The sequence below is a fragment of the Arabidopsis thaliana genome, chromosome 3 (assembly GCF_000001735.4).
Source record: "Arabidopsis thaliana chromosome 3, partial sequence".
NCBI classification, from domain to species: domain Eukaryota; kingdom Viridiplantae; phylum Streptophyta; class Magnoliopsida; order Brassicales; family Brassicaceae; genus Arabidopsis; species Arabidopsis thaliana.
In genome coordinates, this window is record NC_003074.8 from 15699151 (window position 1) to 15721526 (window position 22376).

The 22376-nt window shown below is 38.3% G+C and overlaps 3 protein-coding genes, 1 long non-coding RNA gene and 3 pseudogenes across 10 annotated transcripts; 2 read left to right on the plus strand and 5 right to left on the minus strand.

Annotated features, from left to right (window-relative positions):
* Positions 1–1201: 1201 nt before the first annotated feature.
* AT3G43840 (3-oxo-5-alpha-steroid 4-dehydrogenase family protein) lies at positions 1202–2693 on the plus strand (the record flags this gene model as incomplete). Of its 2 annotated transcripts, NM_001339111.1 has the most annotated exons (4): positions 1202–1296; positions 1450–1504; positions 1601–1975; positions 2462–2693. In NM_001339111.1, the coding sequence occupies 3 exons, from the start codon at positions 1202–1204 to the stop codon at positions 1703–1705; spliced, it is 255 nt and encodes an 84-aa protein (NP_001319677.1). In that variant the 3' UTR covers positions 1706–1975; positions 2462–2693. The 2 variants fall into 2 exon arrangements, with proteins under 2 accessions (NP_001319677.1, NP_189970.1); NM_114252.2 differs by lacking the exon at positions 2462–2693 and having other exon boundaries at positions 1601–2011.
* On the minus strand, positions 1934–2343 carry AT3G06685. Its single transcript, NR_141272.1, has one exon. It is a non-coding gene; the product is annotated as an other RNA (long non-coding RNA).
* Positions 2694–2934: 241 nt separating the features above from the next.
* AT3G43850 (uncharacterized protein) lies at positions 2935–5241 on the minus strand (the record flags this gene model as incomplete). 2 transcript variants are annotated; one of them, NM_114253.1, is made up of 4 exons in its annotated part: positions 2935–3100; positions 3169–3325; positions 4423–4718; positions 4809–5002. In NM_114253.1, the coding sequence occupies 4 exons, from the start codon at positions 5000–5002 to the stop codon at positions 2935–2937; spliced, it is 813 nt and encodes a 270-aa protein (NP_189971.1). The 2 variants fall into 2 exon arrangements, with proteins under 2 accessions (NP_189971.1, NP_001326682.1); NM_001339112.1 differs by lacking the exons at positions 2935–3100; positions 3169–3325 and having other exon boundaries at positions 4155–4718; positions 4809–5241.
* Positions 5242–7803: 2562 nt separating this feature from the next.
* Positions 7804–10839, plus strand: GH9A4 (glycosyl hydrolase 9A4). Of its 2 annotated transcripts, NM_001339113.1 has the most exons (9): positions 7804–8257; positions 8346–8558; positions 8668–8868; positions 9048–9125; positions 9234–9383; positions 9460–9568; positions 9663–9826; positions 9968–10326; positions 10422–10839. In NM_001339113.1, the coding sequence occupies exons 1-8, from the start codon at positions 8033–8035 to the stop codon at positions 10286–10288; spliced, it is 1461 nt and encodes a 486-aa protein (NP_001327805.1). In that variant the 5' UTR covers positions 7804–8032; the 3' UTR covers positions 10289–10326; positions 10422–10839. The 2 variants fall into 2 exon arrangements, with proteins under 2 accessions (NP_001327805.1, NP_189972.2); NM_114254.3 differs by having other exon boundaries at positions 9968–10839.
* A 4906-nt stretch (positions 10840–15745) lies between these two features.
* On the minus strand, positions 15746–17491 carry AT3G43862 (annotated as a pseudogene; the record flags this gene model as incomplete). Its single annotated transcript has 1 exon — positions 15746–17491.
* A 432-nt stretch (positions 17492–17923) lies between these two features.
* On the minus strand, positions 17924–18679 carry AT3G43863 (annotated as a pseudogene; the record flags this gene model as incomplete). Its single annotated transcript has 1 exon — positions 17924–18679.
* A 225-nt stretch (positions 18680–18904) lies between these two features.
* On the minus strand, positions 18905–21640 carry AT3G43864 (annotated as a pseudogene; the record flags this gene model as incomplete). The annotated part of the gene is made up of 1 exon: positions 18905–21640.
* Positions 21641–22376: the final 736 nt, after the last annotated feature.

The following is a 22376-nucleotide window of genomic DNA, read 5'->3' on the forward strand; positions in this document are numbered from 1 at the left end:
CTCTATTCACTCGCCAAAAAAACGTCTTCTTATCCCAGCTAAGGACCCTATAAATTTTTAATTTGTTGTTAATTAATTTTATTTTTTAAAAGAGTTGTTAATGAATAACACTTTTATTATCGTGATGGGTCCTCTGTATGTTGTCTTATTTAGTAGGGTTTTGTCTCTACATTTAATGGGAATATTAAATTTGCATGTTTCTCTGAGCAATAGGATTATAATGGGAATATTAGATTTACATGTTTTATTACACCTAAATATAAAAATGTCATGTATACTTTCTTAATTAATTTATCCTTCATATATATATATATATTTAACTAACCCTTTTAAGTATCTTCGTATTACTATACAGATATCTAATATAAAAAATTTAAATGAATTTCAGTAGATGTTGACTAATAAAAATAAGAAGAATTTTAATAGATGTAAAAAATATCGTAAATTTAAATGAGTAAAAAAGGAAAATACAACCTATTCAAAAACATAGTAATTTAAAAAAGGAAATAAATTAGGATATCAAATCCTACTAAAGTGGTGCCTCGCTTCTAGACTTCTAATACTCTTTTCACTCTATGTATCTTAACGATTTCATTCTCTCTCTTAATTTTTCTGTAAGAAAAACAAAAAGAAAAACCCTAAGAATGTGGAAAATCTATTCAAGGATTTTAACAACGAAAACCTTGAGGTTCCACTTCAAGATCATTCCTCAACCAACGAAGAAGACGAGTTTATGATCGATATCAGTGAATACTTAAGCGAAGAAGCAATGGAATGGACTCTGTTTTTGTTACTTTATAGCTTAAACACTAGTTAATTAGGGGCTTTTTTGAACTCTAAATTGATCTGTTTCATTAGGTAATTACCATTTGTGTCTTTGTGTTTGTAACGATCTCTAGTAGATTCATGTTGTTTATTGTTTTCTATCAGATTTTGTGTTGTTAAAATTGAGAATAGAGTTTCTTGATGAAAGAACTTATAGGCCCATTAAAAGCCCAACTTATAACTAATAATCAAATCCTTTCGACGAATTGCATCAAATTTCCAGTTTTGTTTTGTTTTGTAAGAATGTGTTAGTGAATTTGGATTTTATGAATCTCAAAATCAACAGTTTTGAGTATTCAATTTCGAAGGGACAAGCGTACCTTGTTTGTTTTCTCATTGGCTTCTGATTCTGGTGGGGTTTTGCTTCTGAGTTACAATGTCGGTTTTGATGATGATGGTTATGGCTGTGGTTAGTGAGACTAATTGTGTTGTAAAGTTTGTAACTTTGCCTAATTTTCTGTCAGCTTTTAAGTAAGTTTTGATATCTGGTTCATGTGAACAAAAAGGTTTGAAATTTCTTCTTATAATCATCATTTTGTTGCAAATCTGATTCAAAAGCATGGCACTTTAAGTTTCAATTTCAGAACTGTTCTGTTTTGGATTTGAGACTGTTTTAGTTATCAGATATGAGGTTAAAAAGTCTGCGAATTTGCCCATCTGGTTACTCTTTGGTTTTGTGGTATGGTTCACTCTCTTATTTGCAAGATCCACTAATGGAATGCTTTGTTTCTAAAGGTTGTTTGGATTCTGAAAATTTGTCTTTTTTCTTTTGTAGGCTGCTAATCTGACATACGCGGCTGGAGAAACGCACCGTTGGTATCTCGCAAAGTTTGAGAATTATCCGGCTAATCGGCATGCCATTTTCCCTTATGTCTACTAAATGGTTAAGAGTTAGAACACAACTTAGCCAAAATATGGAACATTCTGTGGGAATTCTCATTATCTCCATATGTATGGAACATATAGTTATAAAAAAGTCCTGCAATAGTCTAGGTTGTGAACTTGCCGTAGTAGTTTGATAGTGTTATTTCTGTTATGTTGTTTGTGTTGAGATTCTACAGTTTGTTTTTTACTTATGTATAGCAGAGCACTTTAAAAGTTTGATACTACATCGCTGATGGGATAAAATCCTCCAGAACCGGTCCAAAAGGTATATCCAGTTCTTTTTTTCTTCGTTTTCGTCAGCGCGGCTTGCTTTGATTCTCGGTATTGGTCGGATGGATGTGAATAGTAGTGATTAGAGGCTCTTCTCTTGTTGAAAATGTATGTTGTTTTTGATGCAATCTTTAGTAGACATTTGTGTAGAAAAGAACAATGTTGCAGTGGCTAGGGATGATATAACATTTTGGCAAAACTAGAAGAATTATGAATTTGGCAACAATACAGTTTCATGACTTCTTGTATGTTGTAGATTAATGTAAGGAGGAAGTTGGAACATTAGGGTCCATTGACTTTGTAGTTCGAGTGGAAAAGCATCCATATACACACCTTGTTGATTTGCTGTTTCAACGTGGTACATGCAATGGATGCAAAATTGATCTTGTAGAGTTGATGATCTCTCTTTGTCTGAGTTAGTCTTTGTGAGTGAAAACTCTGCAACATTGGTTCATTGCATGATTTGTATTTTCTTTCTCAGGTGAATATGGAGAAAGTTTGATCTGGTGAAGATGGAATCAAGTAAAGGTTCAATGATTGGATCTTACGATTTGGGATGTGACTTTGGATTAATGTTGTATGCATTTTGCCCAATGGTACACAAGTGTAACACTTAGTGTTACTTTGGCTCGAATCGTGAAACCAAATGATGAACAAAGTTCGTTTTTAGATCATACATTAGCACATGCTAAAAATGAAAAGCAGTGGCCATAAAAAGAAGAAGAGTTACTACATCTTTATTAACCTTATAGACTTAAAGAATATGATGAAAATGTTAAACAGACACAAAATGAAGAAGTATCTGATTCCTAAGAATAGTTATGTTAATGTTGCGTGGCTCACTAGAAACATATATTAATGTTTGAACCAAACTGCTCTATTCACACAAAGCTTCTCTTCCAAACAAAACATCTGAGTTCTCAGTTCAATTCCCTCAGCCAATTTCTTGCAAACTTAATCAGTCCTTCCCAAGAAATACAGAGAAGTGTTGAGAAACAAACAACAAGAAGATTTAGGAACACAAGGATCTCTCGACTTCTTGATGGAAATAGGATCAAGGTTTACATTATCCAGGAAGTTTTCGGCCATCAGCTTGTCAATACTAGCCATGCTTTCACCGCTCTACGTAGAAAGTTCAACAGAAGACGATCAAGAACCTGAAGACGAACCCTTGAGCTTTTTCTTTACGCTCTTCTTGCTTCTGCTATTGTTGATCTTGGCCATTGCCTTGTCTTTATACTGTGACCAGAGCTTGACCAGGTTTGATTCACAGGCTTTGTGGCTCCTTTGGTGGCCTTCTTGTGATCCTCATCCGTCTCGCTTTTGTCTTGAAATGTAAAAGCTTCTGCTTAGAACATAACACAAAGTGATTCTAGAGGACACTTAAAACTTTCAGATTTATTATAAAAAAAATGTTAACATTGTTAAAACGAACGCATCAAGTTTAGACTAAACTTATCCTCTCATTTGAAATATAATCAAATCAAAATCAACTATATTTGTTATAGATAGAAAACAAAACAAGGTTATAATTATATCTTCAACTGATCTGTTTCTTTCATAAGTTATTTACTTATTTTTGTAATATTTTCATAATTTTATATCAAAACATCGGTTATATGAATGTTAAAAACATTACCTATTCGAACTTATTATATATATTCACATTTAATTTATATGAAAACTAAAATAATTTAGTCCCAATAACTAAAAAGATTGAGATAATTTATAATTTACAATTCTAGTAATCTAATAAAAAAAAATTCTTAATGAAAGAGGGTCTAATTTTTATTTGACAAAACCTAGTTTATCTCTTTGGTTACTTGTTCATATGTTACACATAACACATTTCTAAGACTGAGGAGGTCCCTATCACCTTAATTATGTTGACTTGATAATAAATGATTTGTTTAGAGAAAACTTTGAAAAATTTAATTAGGTTGACCTATATAATAAATGATATATGTAAAGAAAACTTTAAAATAATCGTAACTGTCGGGGCTTGAGCAGAGCACACGCTTTGGAGTATGACAGAAACAAAAAAAAAAAAAAAAAAAAAAAAAAAAAAAAAAAAAAACTTACATAATTTTCTTGGGTCAACATTTAAAGATTTAGTCATGTACACTACATAATTATAAATGATTTGCTAATAAATAATTGTAAACACATTTTGGATAGGAAAAAAAAAGAGATAAAAGTGTTGAAAATCTTTAAGAAAAAATAAAGTTGAAAATTTCACACACAAAAAGTGATATATTCAAAAGTAACAATTACTTCTTAACATAATTAAATCTGAGATGTAACATCAATGTAAAAATTCCAAAAATAAATTCCTCAATAACAGAAAGAAAATAAAAAAGGTCTAACAAATAATATTATGGATGTTCCTTCCCGCCGCCGTCTGGAAACACCGCGGCGAATCAACAACGGGAACACAATTACCAAAACTCCCTTTTCTCAGCCTCGGCGTAAGAGTCTTATGATGCTGCCTTAGAGTCGGAAGAGAATCATCACCGGAGGAAGAAGAGTCTCCTTCTCGTTGACTCATCGCTAAAACACTCTTGAATGGCTTCTTTGAGATCCCACCACGACTACATATCCGGTGACTGAGAAGATTCCTCCTCCGACGACTATAAAGATTCTCCGGTTTCGTCAAGTCCTTCACCGGCAAAGATGAAGTTTCCGATAAGCTCATGAACGACTTTGACTTCCCTTTGTAAAACTTTGATATAGCTCTCCTAAAATGAAGTCAATATTCAGACATTAAAACGTGTTCCACGTTCAGACATTAACCCTAGAAACAATCAGACAAAAACAATGACACTTACTTGATGGGCAAGGCTTCTTCAAGAGATTCCATCATATCAAGAGGACCATTGTAAGAAGACTCAATCTCATTCTCTCCACCTTCATCGTCGTCACTGTTCTCCCCGATCGAATCAGAAGACGTCGACGACGATAAGCAAGCAAATTCTTGATCCACCGTGAAAGTCCGATCAATCTTGTCAATGGCAGTAAACATTTTTTTAGAGAGAAAAGGTGAAAAATCTTTGTCAATCCATAGAGAAATAGAAGATAATGAGATCTTATAGATTTGAGTTTCTGTTTCCGTTTCTATGTGCTCTTCTTGTTTTCTCCATAAAGGAAAATAAAGATATAAAAATCTTTATTATTATTACAAAAGAGAGAACAAGATAAGAATTGAAAATATATTAGCTCTTATCCTAAGCCAACTCACTCCTTCCTTGATGTATGCATTTTTGTTTTGCCATAAAATCTTATACCCATTTGCGGGATGGGATCTATGAGGCCCATTCAGGTGTAAAAAATTGTAATATTTTTTAGCGGGAAAAAGAACGATAAATACAAAATAATAGATAGCGATAAAGACAAATGGTGGTATCATTTTTTCTGTATTACTAAATTATTTCGGTGTTTTTTTGTTTATGATTGCTAAACATGAAAGTTATATACATCTTGTAGTTGCGAAAAAGTGTTACTAATCAATCAAACCCAAAAATGGAGGTATAGTTATTTAAAGGATAATATAGCTATCTATACCGAGATGAATCAAAAATTATGATTATACCAATGTTTTCTATATAATTAGTTCTCTCTCTATAATTTATGTAAGTTAGACAAAAACGCCCTTATTGCATATATCAAATTATTTAGCAATGTAATAAAATAGTTATCGATATTTTTGTCATCAATTTCTTCAAGAATAATATATTATGAATTAGATGATTATCTATATGATAATAATATATATATGCCTGTAAATAATAAAAATTTATGTTAAAACATATGATATCGCGATAAGAAGAATGTTAAGGAGATATACAATTAGTAATGTGTTAAATTTATTTTTAACATACTAAATTATACAATATATTATATAAACTTGTCAATATATTTTAATCTTTCATTCATCATGACATAAAAGTACGGTAAAAATAACTGTAACGTACTAATGTTTCATTTAGCAAAGTATCTAACGTAATAATATAGCAAAAAAGTCTTAATCCTCTTTTATTGTGCTGAATATACATACATAAAAATACAGATTTATAATTTTAAATCGATAAATATTTTTCAACAAAGGATTTGTAAACTTATCGCGATATCATAGTTTTTAGCACGTTAAACAAATAGTTATATACTTATCATCAATATATTACGATTATTTTTATTCAATGGCATTTTTGTAATTAATTTAAAAGAAAAGGATATTTTTGGTTTATATATTATTTCTCCTTTATACTTACCTAAATAACTAATAGTTATGCATAGATTCTTAATTTCTTCATCTTCTATGCATAGATATTAATATAGCCCTTATTTAAAAGAGATATAATTAGAGATAACATTACTTTGAATCTTTTTTCTTCCCGCTAATTCTTTTTGCTTGTTTAATTGGTATGTCAGCGGAGGCACACGCGTAAGTACTTGAGGAGGAAACAATTTAGCTCAATCGTCCCCTGATTTCCGGCTTTTGAGCTGAGGTCATATGTATGCACAATAAAATTGAACCTCACTATCTCATTCTCAGCCTTACTCACAAAACAAATTCTAGACTATTGATCAAATACAGATGAATATGAAACAAACAAAATGTGAAAGAGTGAAGAAAGCACCAAAGTTTTTACGAGTTATGACTCGATAGGTATAATCGAATCTACGTCTAAACCAGATTAATTCAACAATCCACTATACGAAAATATTACACATGTAGGCATGTAGCTCGTACAACAAGAACAGAGCTCGCAACAGCAAGCGGAATCAATTGATGAAGTTAAACGGAGAAGATAGCAAACTGAGTACTTATACTCTTATCATACTAAATGATAAACCCTCTATGAGATTTGAAGAACTTCCTTTGTTTTCCTTCAAGAATACCTTTTGCGGTTAGAATCTTTCTTCAACTTTCCCCGTTAACACATCCAGCTCACAGCCTAATTGAACCTCGCGATCTTTTCCTTACTCACAAATGAAACTCAAAATAATTCATCAAACACAAATAAACATGAAACACCGAAATATAAAAGAATGAACAACACTAAGGATTACACTTGAATCTAGATTTGGGAAATCTAAATATCCAACATATGATAGTGTTACAACAAGAACCGAGCTCAAAATTCAAAAGATGAAGTTAATCGGAGAAGATAGCAAAGCGTAATTATACTCTATCACATACTAAATAGAAAAAACTATGAAATATTTAGAGACTTCTCATATGTTTTCCGTTTAGCATAGTCTCTTTGATTAGAGTCTTTCTTTAACCTTATAACTCAACCGAACCAAGAAACTTAAGTTTCCGCTGCACGATTATAATAAACTTAAGTTAAATTGGGTTATATATTTTTTTATTTAATTTTTTTGAATACTCAGAAGATTTGATCATGAACTACTGAAACAACGTTTTTGGCCAAGAAATAAGAATTTCTACATCAAATTTGTCCATATAGATCTTATGATCATTTTCACAAACAAGGTTTCAATGCTTTTGGGTACGTTGAACTTTTTCCACGGACGTTGTAATACCGTGTGAAGTTTTATTCATGTCCTCTTGTTTTTTCCAACGAAATACTAAGTTACGTCTAACCATCCAAAGAGGAACAATGTATGATCTAAATTAATTGAAAATTCGAAGAATCCAATCACCTTTTTTTAGGATCTTAAAAATTAGAAAGAAAAAAAACAAGACAGAAAAAACTAGTGACCGATGGATGTGAATCTCTAAGTCAAGATTAGTAAACCTAAACTTAACCTTCTACGAAAAATTCTATTATAAGTTCCCACTAATCGTCCCGCCATTTTAAAAAGATATAAAACCGTGGGGAGAAGTAGAAATAAAAACAATAAAACAATTAACAAAACAAGAAAAAACGAAAAGCATGCAATTGTTTTTCGTTTTTTGTTGAAACAAAAAACAAACTTAACTTCACCAAAAAAACTACAGAAAAAAAAAGATTCAGTTTCCTTTTCTTTGTCTCCACTTCTTATATAAGAGTTGGGCATTTTTATTACAAACATAACTTTTGAAATCATGGCTAATTATAAAGGAAGAGGAAATGTTATGATACGGAGCATGTTATTGGGTCTCTATGGCATCATAAACATTGTGTGTGTCAATGGTACTTTCATAAACTACAAAGATGCTTTAACCAAATCCCTCATCTTCTTGGAGGCTCAAAGATCAGGCAAACTCCCTCCTAATAATAGGGTTCCATGGAGAGGTGACTCTGCTCTCGACGATGGCAAACTCGTAAATGTAAGTTTAGGTTATATTACAAATAATGTTTATTCATAAATCAGATTTTAAGGTTACAAAAGATAATGAGATAATTATGTATGTATAGGTGGACTTGTCTGGAGGGTACTATGACGCAGGAGACAATGTGAAGTATGGTCTTCCAATGGCGTTCACGATCACAACGCTTGCTTGGTCCACAATTACCTACGAGAAAGAACTTCGAGCCACGGGAGAGCTCGAAAACGCTCGTGCTGCTATCCGTTGGGGTACGGATTATTTCCTCAAATGTGCTTCTCGCAAGAACCGCCTCTATGTTCAGGTTTCAAACGAATAATCAAATTTGTGTGTTTGCAATTACGTTATGCTAGAAACATGAACGTACCGTTTTATTACTTAAAATGGTTGTGCCTATGAATATGATCAAATAGGTTGGTGATCCAAACGCGGACCACCAGTGCTGGGCGAGACCTGAGAACATGAAGACACCAAGGACGGTGTTGGAGATAAGCGATAAAGTTCCAGGAACCGAGATCGCGGCGGAAGCCGCTGCTGCATTCGCCGCTTCCTCCATCGTTTTCCGCCATGTCGACCACAAATATGCACGCCGGCTTCTCAACAAAGCCAAATTGGTATGCTTATCAATCTATGCATCTTTTTATACATAAATACTATATTGTTTAAAACTCTTTTGTTAATGTTTAAAACAAAGACTATTTTGTTGATTTTTGGTAGAAAATGTGATATATTTTTTTTAGAGTTCCTTTAATCAATAAAAGAAATAAAGATCTGATCAAAATCTCAATTTCAGCTTTTCAAGCTAGCCAAAAGCCACAAGGGTACATACGATGGAGAATGCCCCTTCTATTGTTCTAACTCCGGTTACAATGTAAATCTCATCTCTATCTTCCAAATCATTTTTTCCTTCAAATAAATACACTTTTTGTTGTCTTTGTTCATGTTGTAATTGATATTAATTTTGACAAATAATGTGAAGGACGAGTTGATATGGGCGGCAACATGGCTATACAAGGCGACAAGGAATCATCTATACCTTAGCTACCTCAAATTCGAAGCCATAAGCGCTTACGTTGCCGAATTCAGCTGGGATCTCAAGTACGCTGGTGCGCAGATCCTCATCACCAAGGTACATAACACATCAAAATTTAACTTCTTTTTTTCAAAACCAATTTATGTATTAAAATATATGTAAATGCATGCAGTTGATCTTCGAAGGCCACAAAGGACTTGATCTATACAAACAACAAGCCGATAGTTTTGTATGCTCTAACCTCCCTGGCAGTCCTTACCACCAAGTCTTCACTACCCCAGGTTTTGCCTCCATGAAATAACATATATACATATTTGTAAAACTTAATGTATACAGTATGATTGATCATATATAGTGTGATCTTCTTGCTTAAAGGTGGTATGATTCACTTGAGGGATGGTGCCAACAGTCAATATGTCACCGCCACCGCCTTCTTGTTCTCGGCCTACGCTGATATACTACAGAAACACAACCAAAAGATCTCTTGCGGTAGCCACCAATTCGATTCAACACACCTCATGGCTTTCGCTAAAAAACAGGTATTATATATTTTTCCATAAGAATGCAAACCAAACATACACAAAATATTTGTGTTCCTTATTTTTCACATATGAGTTATGAAGTTATATATAATGTGTTAGATATATACCTAATGTGTTATCATTATATGCATGTTACAGATTGACTACATACTAGGGCATAACCCACAAGGAAGATCGTACATGGTTGGGTTCGGACCAAACCCACCAAAGCAAGCCCATCACAGAGGAGCCTCAGTGCCCATGCATGAAGCCAACGCGCCGCTAAGCTGCCCATTGAGCTTCGTGAAATGGTACAACAAGAACGTACCTAACGCTAACGAGCTCACCGGAGCCATTTTGGGAGGACCTGACCGTCAAGACAAATTCCAGGATCTCCGATGGACCTCCGTGTACACAGAGCCTTGTACTTACATCAACTCTATCGCCGTTGGTGTTCTCGCTAAGCTCGCTGCGGCTTAGAGCCTTTTGTACCACATTCGAGACTACTTTGATGAAAAGTATTCTTCTAGGGTTTCCCTTACCTACTATAATTGCATACACCTTTGTGGCAATGCAATGTAATTCTATTTTTCATTTTTTTTTGCCTTTGTAGGTAGCTTTTTGGAATCATGTTTTCTCCAAAATATAAAATTGCATGGGCATAATAATAAGCTCTAGTGATTTGAAACAATAATTAAGCGAAATTAATGAATAGCCGGAATGATAATTCTCATTCCGTTTCACGTAGATTGTTGTTTTAAACTCTATCTTTTGTTTCATGTAGAATGATGTGTTTTTGTTGATTTCCGCGTAATTTGCATAACATTTTCTAATCTATTTTTCATTTCAAATAATTGTTTTCAGTTCTAATATGTGTCTTTAAAAACACTATAATAATTGTTGTCAAAGGAAAAAACAATATTTTACGACGAAGTGAGAGTGACTAATGAAGGAAAGAATATAATCAGGTCTTAGAAGAATCTTGCGAGCAGAAACTTGCTCAGAATATTTAGAATATATATAGCACATATTCAACTTCCCATGTAATAGTTGACTCAACAAAAAATTAAGTGGGTGAAAAATGTTACAAGGAAGAATTGGGCACTCCAAACCATTTTGCCACTTTAAACATTTTGTATAGGTTAAAAGTTTAACTTATATATTTTCTTGGCACTCCAAAAGAGTTTGAAGACGAAATCTTTGGCTTGTATCACTTTAGAAAGAGCAAAACAGGCGTAACCATCTCCGATGACATCATTACACGGCCATTGATAAATCCATACGTTCTAGGATCTCTTCACTGCAATACCTAGCATATAGAAAATATGCAAGCCTTCTGGACCATTGGAGTCAAACTCACCAAAACAAAAGCTTTTTGCTTAGGTTTTTCCTCTTGATACAAGATCTGTTTTTGTGTGGCTCTGACGCACAAGTTACAACCTTCTCTTCAAGATACTTGGAATGTAGTTCAAAATTGTGTTTCTTGGCTTGAATTCATTATATCTACTCTTGTGATTGCTGCAACAGTAAATGATACACTTAAAATGATCAGCAGAAATTAAAGGTGTGAAAAACTTTATTTTTTTTTCTGTCTATTCTATTCTAAATGTGAAGATTAACACACCACAAACCAAAAACGTTTAGAGCTTTGAGAACCAACTTTGACTTTGAACCAAAAACAGAACCTTTGTAATGAGAAATGCAGAACAGAACACACACACAATGGTAACCCAGTTCACACCAATGGTGCTACGTCTGGGCCGGGAACTCTCTCCCAGAATCCACTATATCAACCTTTAGAAATTTACAAAGAGATTTCTTACCCTCTCAGCCCCTTACAAAGCTAACTAAGATTCACTCTCTTTCACTCACTGTTTCCCCAAGAACACCCAATACAAGTTTACTCTTGATTAAGTGCCTCTATGTTTCTTAACCTTTATCTCTCTACAATGTCCCTCTTCTCCTTCTGGATCCTTCTCGGTTCCTCTCCTCAATACGCTCCTCTGCAGTAGCCTCCAAGCTTGTCTTGTAGCCTGCTTTGGTTCAGGCTTAACGGCTCTTCTGCCTTCCCACACAAGACAAGAGTTGTTTCCTCCATACACCATTGCTTTAGCGGACAAGCAAAACATGTACTCTTTGTCTTGTGGTCCTGCATCTCCACGCATATCAAGCTGAGTTGGCATTGTTCTCCTTTTCTCACTTCAATTGATGTGTTCTTCTTTACTAAATCCTAACACATCTCCACCTAGTAAGTAAGAACAAACAACAATAACGACTGAAGCAGTGATACCTTCCTTGAGATAGGTTGATCATGATATAGCTTTATGATTCCGTTCCCGGACTTGAGCTTGATTACTAAGTCTTGACCCTTAGCAAGTTCAATGCTGCCTGAAACTTGCTAACTGGAACAATCTTGGTGAAAATATCTGCAGGATTACTCAGTGTAGATATCTTCACAACCTCCACAACTTTATCCGCAATGACTTCCTGGATCTTGTGGTACTTGATGTCAATGTGTGATAATAGGTTTTTCAGTCAATTATCCCAAAACACCAATCATGTCGTTGTAGTATTTTAGGTTGTCAATCCAAATGGGTGTGATGCTAACAATCAAGATGTGATCAGAAGTCACTAAGTCAAGCCAAGCAATAACAGGTTTTGGTGTGTTCTAGCAATCCTAAGTGAACAAGCAGGAAACAGAAAATAAAACAGAAACAGTAAAACACTCGACCAACACAGCTCTTTGCAGAGCCCTGGGTGAGGTCGAGTGACAGGTCGAGTTACAGAAAATGAAACAAAGATACTCGACTGCACAGTCTGTTGCCAGACAACTGGATGGTCGAGTATCAGGTCGAGTAACAGTAAAGAATTGCAGAAACTAAGCAACAGGTGACAGGATGCAGTAAACAGCAGTAGAGTAAACAATAAAATCAATCAGACAAAGAATTCCTAAGGATGGGGTAATTGAGTAGTTTCGTTTCCTCAGTTTACAGGTGATTGACATGCTCAACAAATTAACCCTAGACAACAAGTTCGTTAACCAAATCTAAGTGCCACCGCAACAGAGACTCTCAAGCTAACCTAGTCCCAGACTCAATCACCATTGACGAGAGCTAACCTAACAGGCATTACGAATCAACAAGTTAAAGCCAAAACGCTCCCTGCAACCAATACCTTGGTACAGGGTCACGAATCTCTGGAATTAGTGGTTCAGGCATTTCATCGAACACCTTTTGGGCGCGGAAATGTCTGGGCTCAAATTCCAGTTGATCAGAAAGCAATAGGCATTAAGAACAACTAATCCAGAAGGGATCTATCAATCAATACTCAATCACCTAGCATACTGAGAATTCTACACTACTCTAACCCATCCTCAGAAACCTATTCACTACTCAGACATCATCACAGAAAGCATAAACGTTGAACAGGTTGAAGACATGATAACAGCAGTATGATAACAGAATGAATAACAGTAAACAAAAATCAAGAACAGAAACTGAATATTGAATACTGAATAGATAAAGAGAAATCCGGATTACAAAAAGTCTAGAACACAAGGTCTGCGGAAATAAAAACTAGGTAAAAACCAACTTGTCTGCGAAAATGAGAAGTACATGCTACTTATAGCCAAATATCCCGAAACCCTAATACTCAAAACGACGAAGTATTTGGACGGGTTAAGAACTGTACTCGACCCACGTGGTCGAGTGAGAGCTCGAGTGAATAGCTGGAGTCTTCTTTTCTTCCTTGTGCTCGAGTGTCTGGATGAGTGCGGAATGAAGAAGGCTCTGAAGCTTGTCATCGAGTATGCAGTCGAGTGGTGTGATGGAGATACTCGACCTCTGGGTAGAGTGAGGAGGTCGAGTGATTGTCTGATGATGGAGGTGAAGGCACTCGACCTCGAGGTCGAGTGAAGTGATCGAGTGACCGTCTGGTGATGGAGATGATGGCACTCGACCACGGGGTCGAGTGGTTAGGTGAAGTGGTGATGTGCTCTACTCGACCTGGTTGTCGAGTGGTCTCTTGAGATCTTGAAGCTCCTACTCGACCTCTTGGTCGAGTGGTTTGTCATAATCAGGTCTGCTTCTTCCAGATAGCTCGTCAACAGCTCCAAATCACCTGAAATCAACGCAAATATGCAACATGCATGCAAAACTATCCTAAACATGCAAAGTGATGACAAATGATGTGAAATGGTATAAAACAGTGATGATATGATGCTAAAGTGATGACAAATGGATGCTCAAAACATGCAAAATACACACTTATCAACTCCCCCAAACTTAGTCTTTGCTTGCCCTCAAGCAAACAATCAAGAACAAGCTGGAGGTGAGGTTTGAAAGCGGGGACTCAGAGCCAAAGCACTAGATAAACCAGATGAAATCAATGTCCAAGTTGAAAGTTCTAAGCTGCAAGATCGAATTCTACTTAAAAACGTTAGCCATGCCTCATTAATCAATCAATCCGACTCATATGCTCGACCTACATAAGTTTTCAAATCCACCAATCCCTTTAACATTCATTAGTTCTGGAACGTGAATCAAGCAATGCATCATCAAAGAACTCATTTGGCTAAGGTAAAAGGTCAAGAGACAAAGATGGTCCCTTACAGAATAGGCTTTAGTAACAGGGGATCTCTCAAAAAAAAAAAAAAAAAAATGATTAAGCTTTAGTAGAATGCTAAAGGTAAGTCCCAATCTATGCATACAGAGATAAGATCCCATCTACCCAGAGTACATCAAATGAAGCTCTAATGGTAATCCTATCTCCAATCCCAATACAAGAACTAAACTCTACCCTTTGCGTTCATGAATCTTTTAAGCCCTTTTTCTAATCATTCTTTTCTCTTCTCTTAACTCTAGGCGAAGCTTCAACACCTTGATATATCTAGCGGATTTGGATTTCTTTAACAACTAAGGTTCCTGTTTTTAACATTTTAAAACCAAGGGCTTTTGCCCATCTTCAATAGCTAACAAGAACTCTTTCTTTTCTTTACAAATCCCAAAACCTTTACTAGACTTTTTCTGCTTTTTTAGCTTACTTCACCTAGAGTCCTTTACCTTTTCTCATCAATTAATCAACCTCCCCTTTTTTTTTTCTTTTAAACACATCCCAACCCAAAGTATAAGCACCCACCTAGTCCTATCTAGTCCGGAAAATGCGAACTAGAACTACATGAGACACTATCTCTGTCGTTACGAACCTAACACTTTCTACCAAGCTTAATCGGAATAAGACCTCACAAACACTCACAAGTGATATAGGGCTTGAAAGAAAGTCTAGGTTTGGGTTTGGGTTAACTGCTCTAATAAGGAGAGTCAGCTACTTGGATTAACAAGAGTGATCAAAATGAATAAGAGAATCCAAGTATTTTAGGGTATCCATGAGTTCAAATTTGATGCAGACATGATAATTAAAGATCAGATTCAGGTTCAAATTGATAGGGAATGGTATCAGATCATGACAGTGTGGTCGAGTGAGAGCAATCTAGGCATGGTTCAGTTTTATTTCAAATTCATCGACTATGCAACAGACTACTAGCAACGAGGGCACTGAGTTTATCCGGTGAATCAAAATGCTTACAAGGCTATCTCATCATCATCCCCTATGCATATGCAACAATCCTAAATGAAACACTCTAGACTCGATCCTAAATGTGATGCAACTACATGAACATTCTTTTTTTTTTTATGAAATCATTTTCTGAAATTTTTCAAATTTTTTTGGTTTTTTCTATGCCTTAGATGAGTGCAGACTCAAAATTATACACAATGCAACACACACTTCCTGAGCCCTCCCCCAAACTTAAATCACACAGTCCACTGTGTGAATAAACTTGGAAGAGAGTACTCAGGACAAATCCAATCACAGAAACAAAAAATGAAGAAACAAATCACAACAGACGGTATAATACAACGGTGAAGTGAGGCGCTTACCTCAGTCGAAGAATGAACGTAGTTGCTCGTCAATGGCTGCCTGCGATTGCTCCCAGGCCATAGACGAACCTCCTTGTTCTGTATCAGCTCCAGCAGATGGGTACTCGACCTCATCAGCTCTGTGGCGGCCAGCACCACTCTGAGGAAACTCGACCTCTCTCCTTCTGCTGCGGCCAGCACCGCGGTCGCGTAAACTACGAGACTGCAGAAGTCGTCCGCTCCTACTGCTAGATCGAGTGAGTGTGGTCCTCCTCTTCCTCCCAGATTCACGAGGCTCGAATGATGAATGCCTCGCAGGGACATGCGGGATCTCCTGCTCTCTAGGCTCAGGCCTGCGCCGACTTGGCTCGGGCGCGTCATATCTCCTCGAAGGCATGTCCTGAGGGAGATGTCCTTGCGGAATAGCTGTAGTGGAAGAGGAGCAGCTGAGCTTGTCCTTCAGAAACTTGATAGCCCTTAAGCACTTGGCGAGTAACTTGTCCTGTTTCTTGCACCACTTCTGCAGCTTGCTGTTGTTCCTGTGAGCTTCACTCAAACTCTTGCTTTTCCTCGCAGGAGGTATATGCTCACTGAAATGATACATGCTCGTGTCAAACTCCGCTTCATCTATATCATCCGTCTCATCAACATCTTCTGTTGTAGCTCCTTCGGTGTGACTAAACTCCTCGGTTGGCGGACTGCCCTCGAAATAAAGATCTTCAAGCGCAGGCTTGAAGTCAATGTTCCTGCCCTCAAGAATCCTAGTAGCGTCAATGCAGGGGAGAAGAATGTTGGCGATTCTAATCGATGAATGCTCGAACCTGTAGCGGTGAAAGTCGCCAGCCATGTCAAACTCCAAGAACTCACATCTGCGCAAATGATCCAAGTCCATCATCCTCGGTGCTAAACCTGGTTCCTTGAGCGGGACTCCACAAGCTTCCAGAATTGGCGTCACAACGCCACCTACGCATAGTGCTCCTCTCACCTTCTTCTTCCGGTTTGTCAACGCCCACTTCCTATATCCACACAGATGCATCAACAGAGGCATTACTGGTGGTGCGTTGTTGAGATCACCTCTCAAGACATTCTTCCCCTTTGTCCGGCGGAGAATCCCTGTAAGCGCATAATCTATCATCTCCATGTCCGTGTTAGACACGGTGCCTGTAGACTCCCTGGAGTAAAAAACGTTGGCGACCGATCGCTGGAAGTAGCGGATCACAGGACTTCGGATTTGGTTGCTCTTGGACCGCGCCGAGTTTAGCGGTAGATTGTTCCCTATAGTGGCCCATAAATCCTTAAGCTCCTTTCTGTCAAATCTGGGTTTGGTTCCCTTTCCACTAGGGAAACCAAACAGTTCTTCTAACTTCTTGATCGAAAGCTGATACCGCTGTTCATTCACTGAGAACGTCAAGAAGCCTAATCCCATGGTATCCAGCTCAAAGTCTGTGAGTGCTTCATACATCTCCACTTGCAGCGTGGAGAGAAACTCGATTGTCTCCTCCTTATAGGAATGGTAAGGGTAAGACATGAGTGTCTCCAGATGACACTTCTCGAACAAATGCTGTACGTCCTCCAGTAACCCCAGCTGGGCTAAAGTCTCATAACACGGATACCTCGTTCCCCAGAAGTCATTCATCTTGAAGAATCTGATATACTCCTCCACTGTAACCTCGTCGGGTTTGTTCAGCAGCTTCGTCTCCCTGCGCCATGACTCTGGCTCATACTCAGTCTCGATATCCTCATCAATCAGCTCATACCTACTTGACATCGCCCTCTTTCCTCTGGCGATTTCAGCTCTTCTCTGATTATGTCAGTCTGTAGAGCGTTCGAGTTCGTCCCTGAAACTCTGGTAAACATGTTGCTCTCTCGGTCTAGCGGACCAGGACTCAGCTTCATCCACGTTGTAATCAGGGTCCATAGATGATTCTCCACTATAGTTACTCATGATGAAACCTTGAAACAAATGTAACTCAAAAATAAACGTTAATACGTTAGTTCCAACAAAACTAAAAACACAAACCAATAGAGTAAACCGGTCGAGTGTACCAAAAATTCTTAAAAAATTTTTTTTTTATTTTTTTTTTTTTTATTCGGTTTTGTGAACACGTGGTCGAGTGATCCCTTGGTTGTGCTTGGCGATCGAGTGACCGTGAGAGGCGAGAGATGGTTAAGCGGTTTGAAAGACGTCGAGTTTGGTTGCTTAATCGAGTGAAGCGGCGATGACGAGCTTTCGTGGGGATGAGAGCAGCGGCGATGGAAACGATGGGGAGGCGTTGAGAAGCGGCGAGATCGAGTGACTGTGCAAGGTCGAGTATGTTGAGAGATGGTGGTGAGAGCGATGAAGTTGTGAAGGAGCAGCGATCGAGTAGCTAGTGGGTTTGAGACGAGCTGCGGTCGAGTGAACTTGAACTCGCGGAAGAGAAGAAACGGTGGTGTTAACGAGTGATGGCTGGATTTGAGAGATGAGAGAATGATGGCACCTTGGTCGAGTGATGAGAGACGGTGGTGAAGAGGCGAGTGAGAAGCGGTCGAGTGCGTGGGGAAGAAAGATGGTGAGGTCGAGTGACGGAGAAGAAAGGATAAGGTGAAGAGTGTTGGTCGAGTGTTTGAGAGAAGAGTGTTTGAGGATAAGAAGTGGCGAGGTCGAGTATTTGTGGAGAGAGGGGCGATGGGATAGAGTGAATTGATAAGATGAGGTCGAGTGGTGGGGATAAGGTGCGTTGAGGTCGAGTGGTGAGGAGAAGAAGAAGATAGATTCTTGTCTTTTGGTGGTGTGCATGGGAGACATGGGCGTCAGCGGCGGATCCCACAGTGTCTTCTTGTCTCTTCTCTGTTCACTAGAAAACCTCCGGGAAATCCCACAATCTTCTGTAAACTTGATAAACTTCCTAGAAGACTCTGTAGGTTCTGTTGGTCGAGTAAAGTGATGATTAAAATTTTTTAGGTTTTTAAACATCACTCATACTCGACCAATATACTCGATCTCTAGGCCATCAGTAGAGTAAAAGTTTTGAATTTTTACTCTACCTTCACGTTACTTTTTTTTTTTTTCCTGAGAACCACAAACACAACCAAAACAAATCAAAAATAACAAGAAAGTAAAAATTATTTACAAGGATAGTCATGGAACTTCCTCCCAAGTGAGCTTGTTTTAAGTCTCTAGCTTGACTCCTCACACTTATCAAGAAGAAAATGAACTGTAGAGAGGGTCAGCATAATCCTCTCTGATACCATCATCATATTCAGCGTCCTCCCTGGAAAGGTCTGCAGCAGAATACTCAATCCCCCTTTCTTCAAAATAGGCTTCCTTCTCTTCTGGAGGATAATCTGTATCTTGAGACCATCTTGAAGTGAATTCTTTTCTCGGGATAGTGTTAATCCCACCTTTAGGTTGAGCTTCCTTCTGCATCTGATTCAGCTTACTCCTAAGTTCCTCAATGGTGTTGGCTAGCTTCTCTATAGTTTCATTCTGCTTATCAGACCTCTTTCTAAGCTCTTTCACTCTTTCAGTCTCATATCCTTCTCTTGAGATCGCTCTATCATTTCCAGAGGTTCTTCCATCTTCGGTTGACCCTTGTGGAGTTTTGTTGATGCCAAACTGCAACTTGATATGCTTTCCAAGGTTGAGACTAATTTTCCCTTCCCTGACATCTATCACTGCTCCCACTGACGCTAAAAAGGGTCTTCCCAGTATTAAGGGATCCTTATGCTCTACTTCCATATCCAGCACCACAAAGTCTGTAGGCACTTCTACGCCATTAATCATGACTGGTAAGTCTTTCAGCATGCCGAACGGTTTTCTAGAAGACCTATCCGCAAGGATCAAAGTCAGGTCACAAGGTTTATATTGAATGAACTCTAACCTTCTTGCTACAGAGAGTGGCATCAAGCTAACAGAGGCTCCGAGATCGCACAGACAATCGCCGAAAGCAAATTCCCCAATGGAACATGGTAGAGTGAAAGATCCAGGATCTTCTAACTTCTCTTGAACAATCCTCTTATCAGCAGCTCGAGATGGAGTGGCATCACTTTCATCATCCGAATCGTGATACATCTTGATCCTTTCCAGTATCAAATTTCTCACATCTTTGTGAGGATCAGGAATCAGGTTAAGAACTTCCATTACTGGCATCACTGCTTCAATCTCGTCCAACTGCTTCGCTGCAATAGACTTGTATCTCTCCATCCATGCTTTCCTGAATGTCCACGGAAGAGCACGTGAGGGTAGTGGAGTGGGTTTGAATCGTTTTACCATTCTCTCGATTATGGCGGCCTTCTCTTCTGAGGTGGATTGAGTGAGATGGCGAGAACAAGCAGAATGGTTGAATTCAACAACAGAGACTTCAACCTGAGTAGAAGCCTCCCCTTCTTGAACATCACTGTCCCCAGTGATGAAATCAGGGACAGGTCGAGTTGGCAGCTCTCGATCCTGGCAGATGGTGATGGCGTGAGCGGTTGCATACTCTTTTGGATTCTGTATGGACTTCCCTGGAAGTCCTGTAACTTTTGGTGCAGAGGTAGATGCTGATTGGCCTTCCAAGTATCTGACTTTGGTATTCAATGCCTCCACTTTGGCATTCAGGTCATTGTAGCTGCAGTCCAGCTTATGGTGCAATTCAGATAATTTCTTAGCCATTTCCATTGAGCTAGATGCTTGTCCCTGTAGCAGCTGTTGGACCATCTGTTTCATATCAGCGTCAGGAGCAGCAGGACCTTGGTGTTGCTGAGGTGCAAACCCAGGTGGTTGTTGCTGGTAGTTCCCCTGGAATTGCTGCTTAGGAATGAAACCTTGGTTGTAGGGAACAAAAGGTTTGTTCTGACTTTGTTGTTGCTGTGGAGGATACACCTGATCCTGAGGGTTAGCAACGTTGGTGCTGCGGTAGGAAAGGTTGGGGTTGTTGGTTTTGAAGTTGTTGTATCCTTTGTAGCCACCCTGGTTGTTGTTGATGTAGCTTACTTCTTCCAACTGGTTACCCTCCCCATCTTGGACTTGATATTGCTCGTCATCAACAAGGAAGTGCACATGCTTCTGCTGGCTAAGAAGAATCCTGTCCAGCTTGTCATTCAGCGCTTTGATCTCTTTCCTGTGTTTGTCATCAGAGTCAGCTGTTCCTCTGACGGTCCTATCACAGTCTTCGTTGTAATTTCCATCTGATTGAGCAAGGTTCTCAACCAATTCCCAGCCTTCTTCAACATCCTTGTTCTGAAAATTCCCATTGCTGGCGGTATCCAGAAGCATTCTGATGCGTGGTAGGACTCCTCTGTAAAGAGTGCTGAGCAGAGAGGCCTTAGTAAAACCATGATGAGGGCATTGGTTGGTGTAACCCTTGAAACGCTCCCATGCTTCACAGAAGCTTTCACCAGTCTTCTGTGAGAAACCAGAAATCTCATTTCTGAGTCTTGCAGTTCTGGCATTGGAGAAGAACTTTGACAGAAAAGCCTTCTTACAATCATCCGAGGTGGTGATTGAGTCATGGGGCAGATTCTTCTCCCAGATATGTGCTTTGTCACCCAAGGAAAATGGGAACAAACGGAGCTTGAATCCGTCTTCACTGACACCATTGATCTTCGTTAGGTTGCAGAGCCTATCGAATTCATCAAGGTGGTCGAGTGGATCCTCCATTGGCAAACCATGGAATTTGTTCCCCTGAATCATCGAGATGAGACCACTCTTAATCTCGAAGTTGTTATTCTGGATAGCAGGAGGTGCGATTCCCTTCCTCTGACGATGATCACGTGGTGCATCTCCGGCACCAATGTTGGCATGGCCATTTTGCTGATTCTGTTCTTCAGCCATAACGAGTGGTTGCTGAGGTACAGGGTTGACTGTGGTTCTCCTTTTTCTGATTTCGCGGGCTGTGCGGTTGATATTGTCGTTGAAAAGGAGGTTCTGGTTGCCTGTTGATCGAGTTCGCATACAGTAGAGGTGTACCTGGATCAAGAAGACAACAAGAAAAACACACAGTTAGTAACTAAAAAGAAAATTGAAAAAGAACTTGATCTAAGCAAGTCTGAAATCTCAAATGTAACAAACAAACACCCAATTGGCAACGGCGCCAAATTGATAATAGGTTTTTCAGTCAATTATCCCAAAACACCAATCATGTCGTTGTAGTATTTTAGGTTGTCAATCCAAATGGGTGTGATGCTAACAATCAAGATGTGATCAGAAGTCACTAAGTCAAGCCAAGCAATAACAGGTTTTGGTGTGTTCTAGCAATCCTAAGTGAACAAGCAGGAAACAGAAAATAAAACAGAAACAGTAAAACACTCGACCAACACAGCTCTTTGCAGAGCCCTGGGTGAGGTCGAGTGACAGGTCGAGTAACAGACAGAAAATGAAACAAAGATACTCGACTGCACAGTCTGTTGCCAGACAACTGGGTGGTCGAGTATTAGGTCGAGTAACAGTAAAGAATTACAGAAACTAAGCAACAGGTGACAGGATGCAGTAAACAGCAGTAGAGTAAACAATAAAATCAATCAGACAAAGAATTCCTAAGGATGGGGTAATTGAGTAGTTTCGTTTCCTCAGTTTACAGGTGATTGACATGCTCAACAAATTAACCCTAGACAACAAGTTCGTTAACCAAATCTAAGTGCCACCGCAACAGAGACTCTCAAGCTAACCTAGTCCCAGACTCAATCACCAT

Excerpts from the sequence above, each read along its gene's own strand:
- GH9A4 (NM_114254.3), top strand. The coding sequence starts at position 8,033 with ATGGCTAATTATAAAGGAAGAGGAAATGTTATGATACGGAGCATGTTA. Across the intron at positions 8,258-8,345 it reads ACGATGGCAAACTCGTAAAT|GTGGACTTGTCTGGAGGGTA; the intron begins GTAAGTTTAGGT and ends ATGTATGTATAG. Across the intron at positions 9,384-9,459 it reads CGCAGATCCTCATCACCAAG|TTGATCTTCGAAGGCCACAA; the intron begins GTACATAACACA and ends AAATGCATGCAG.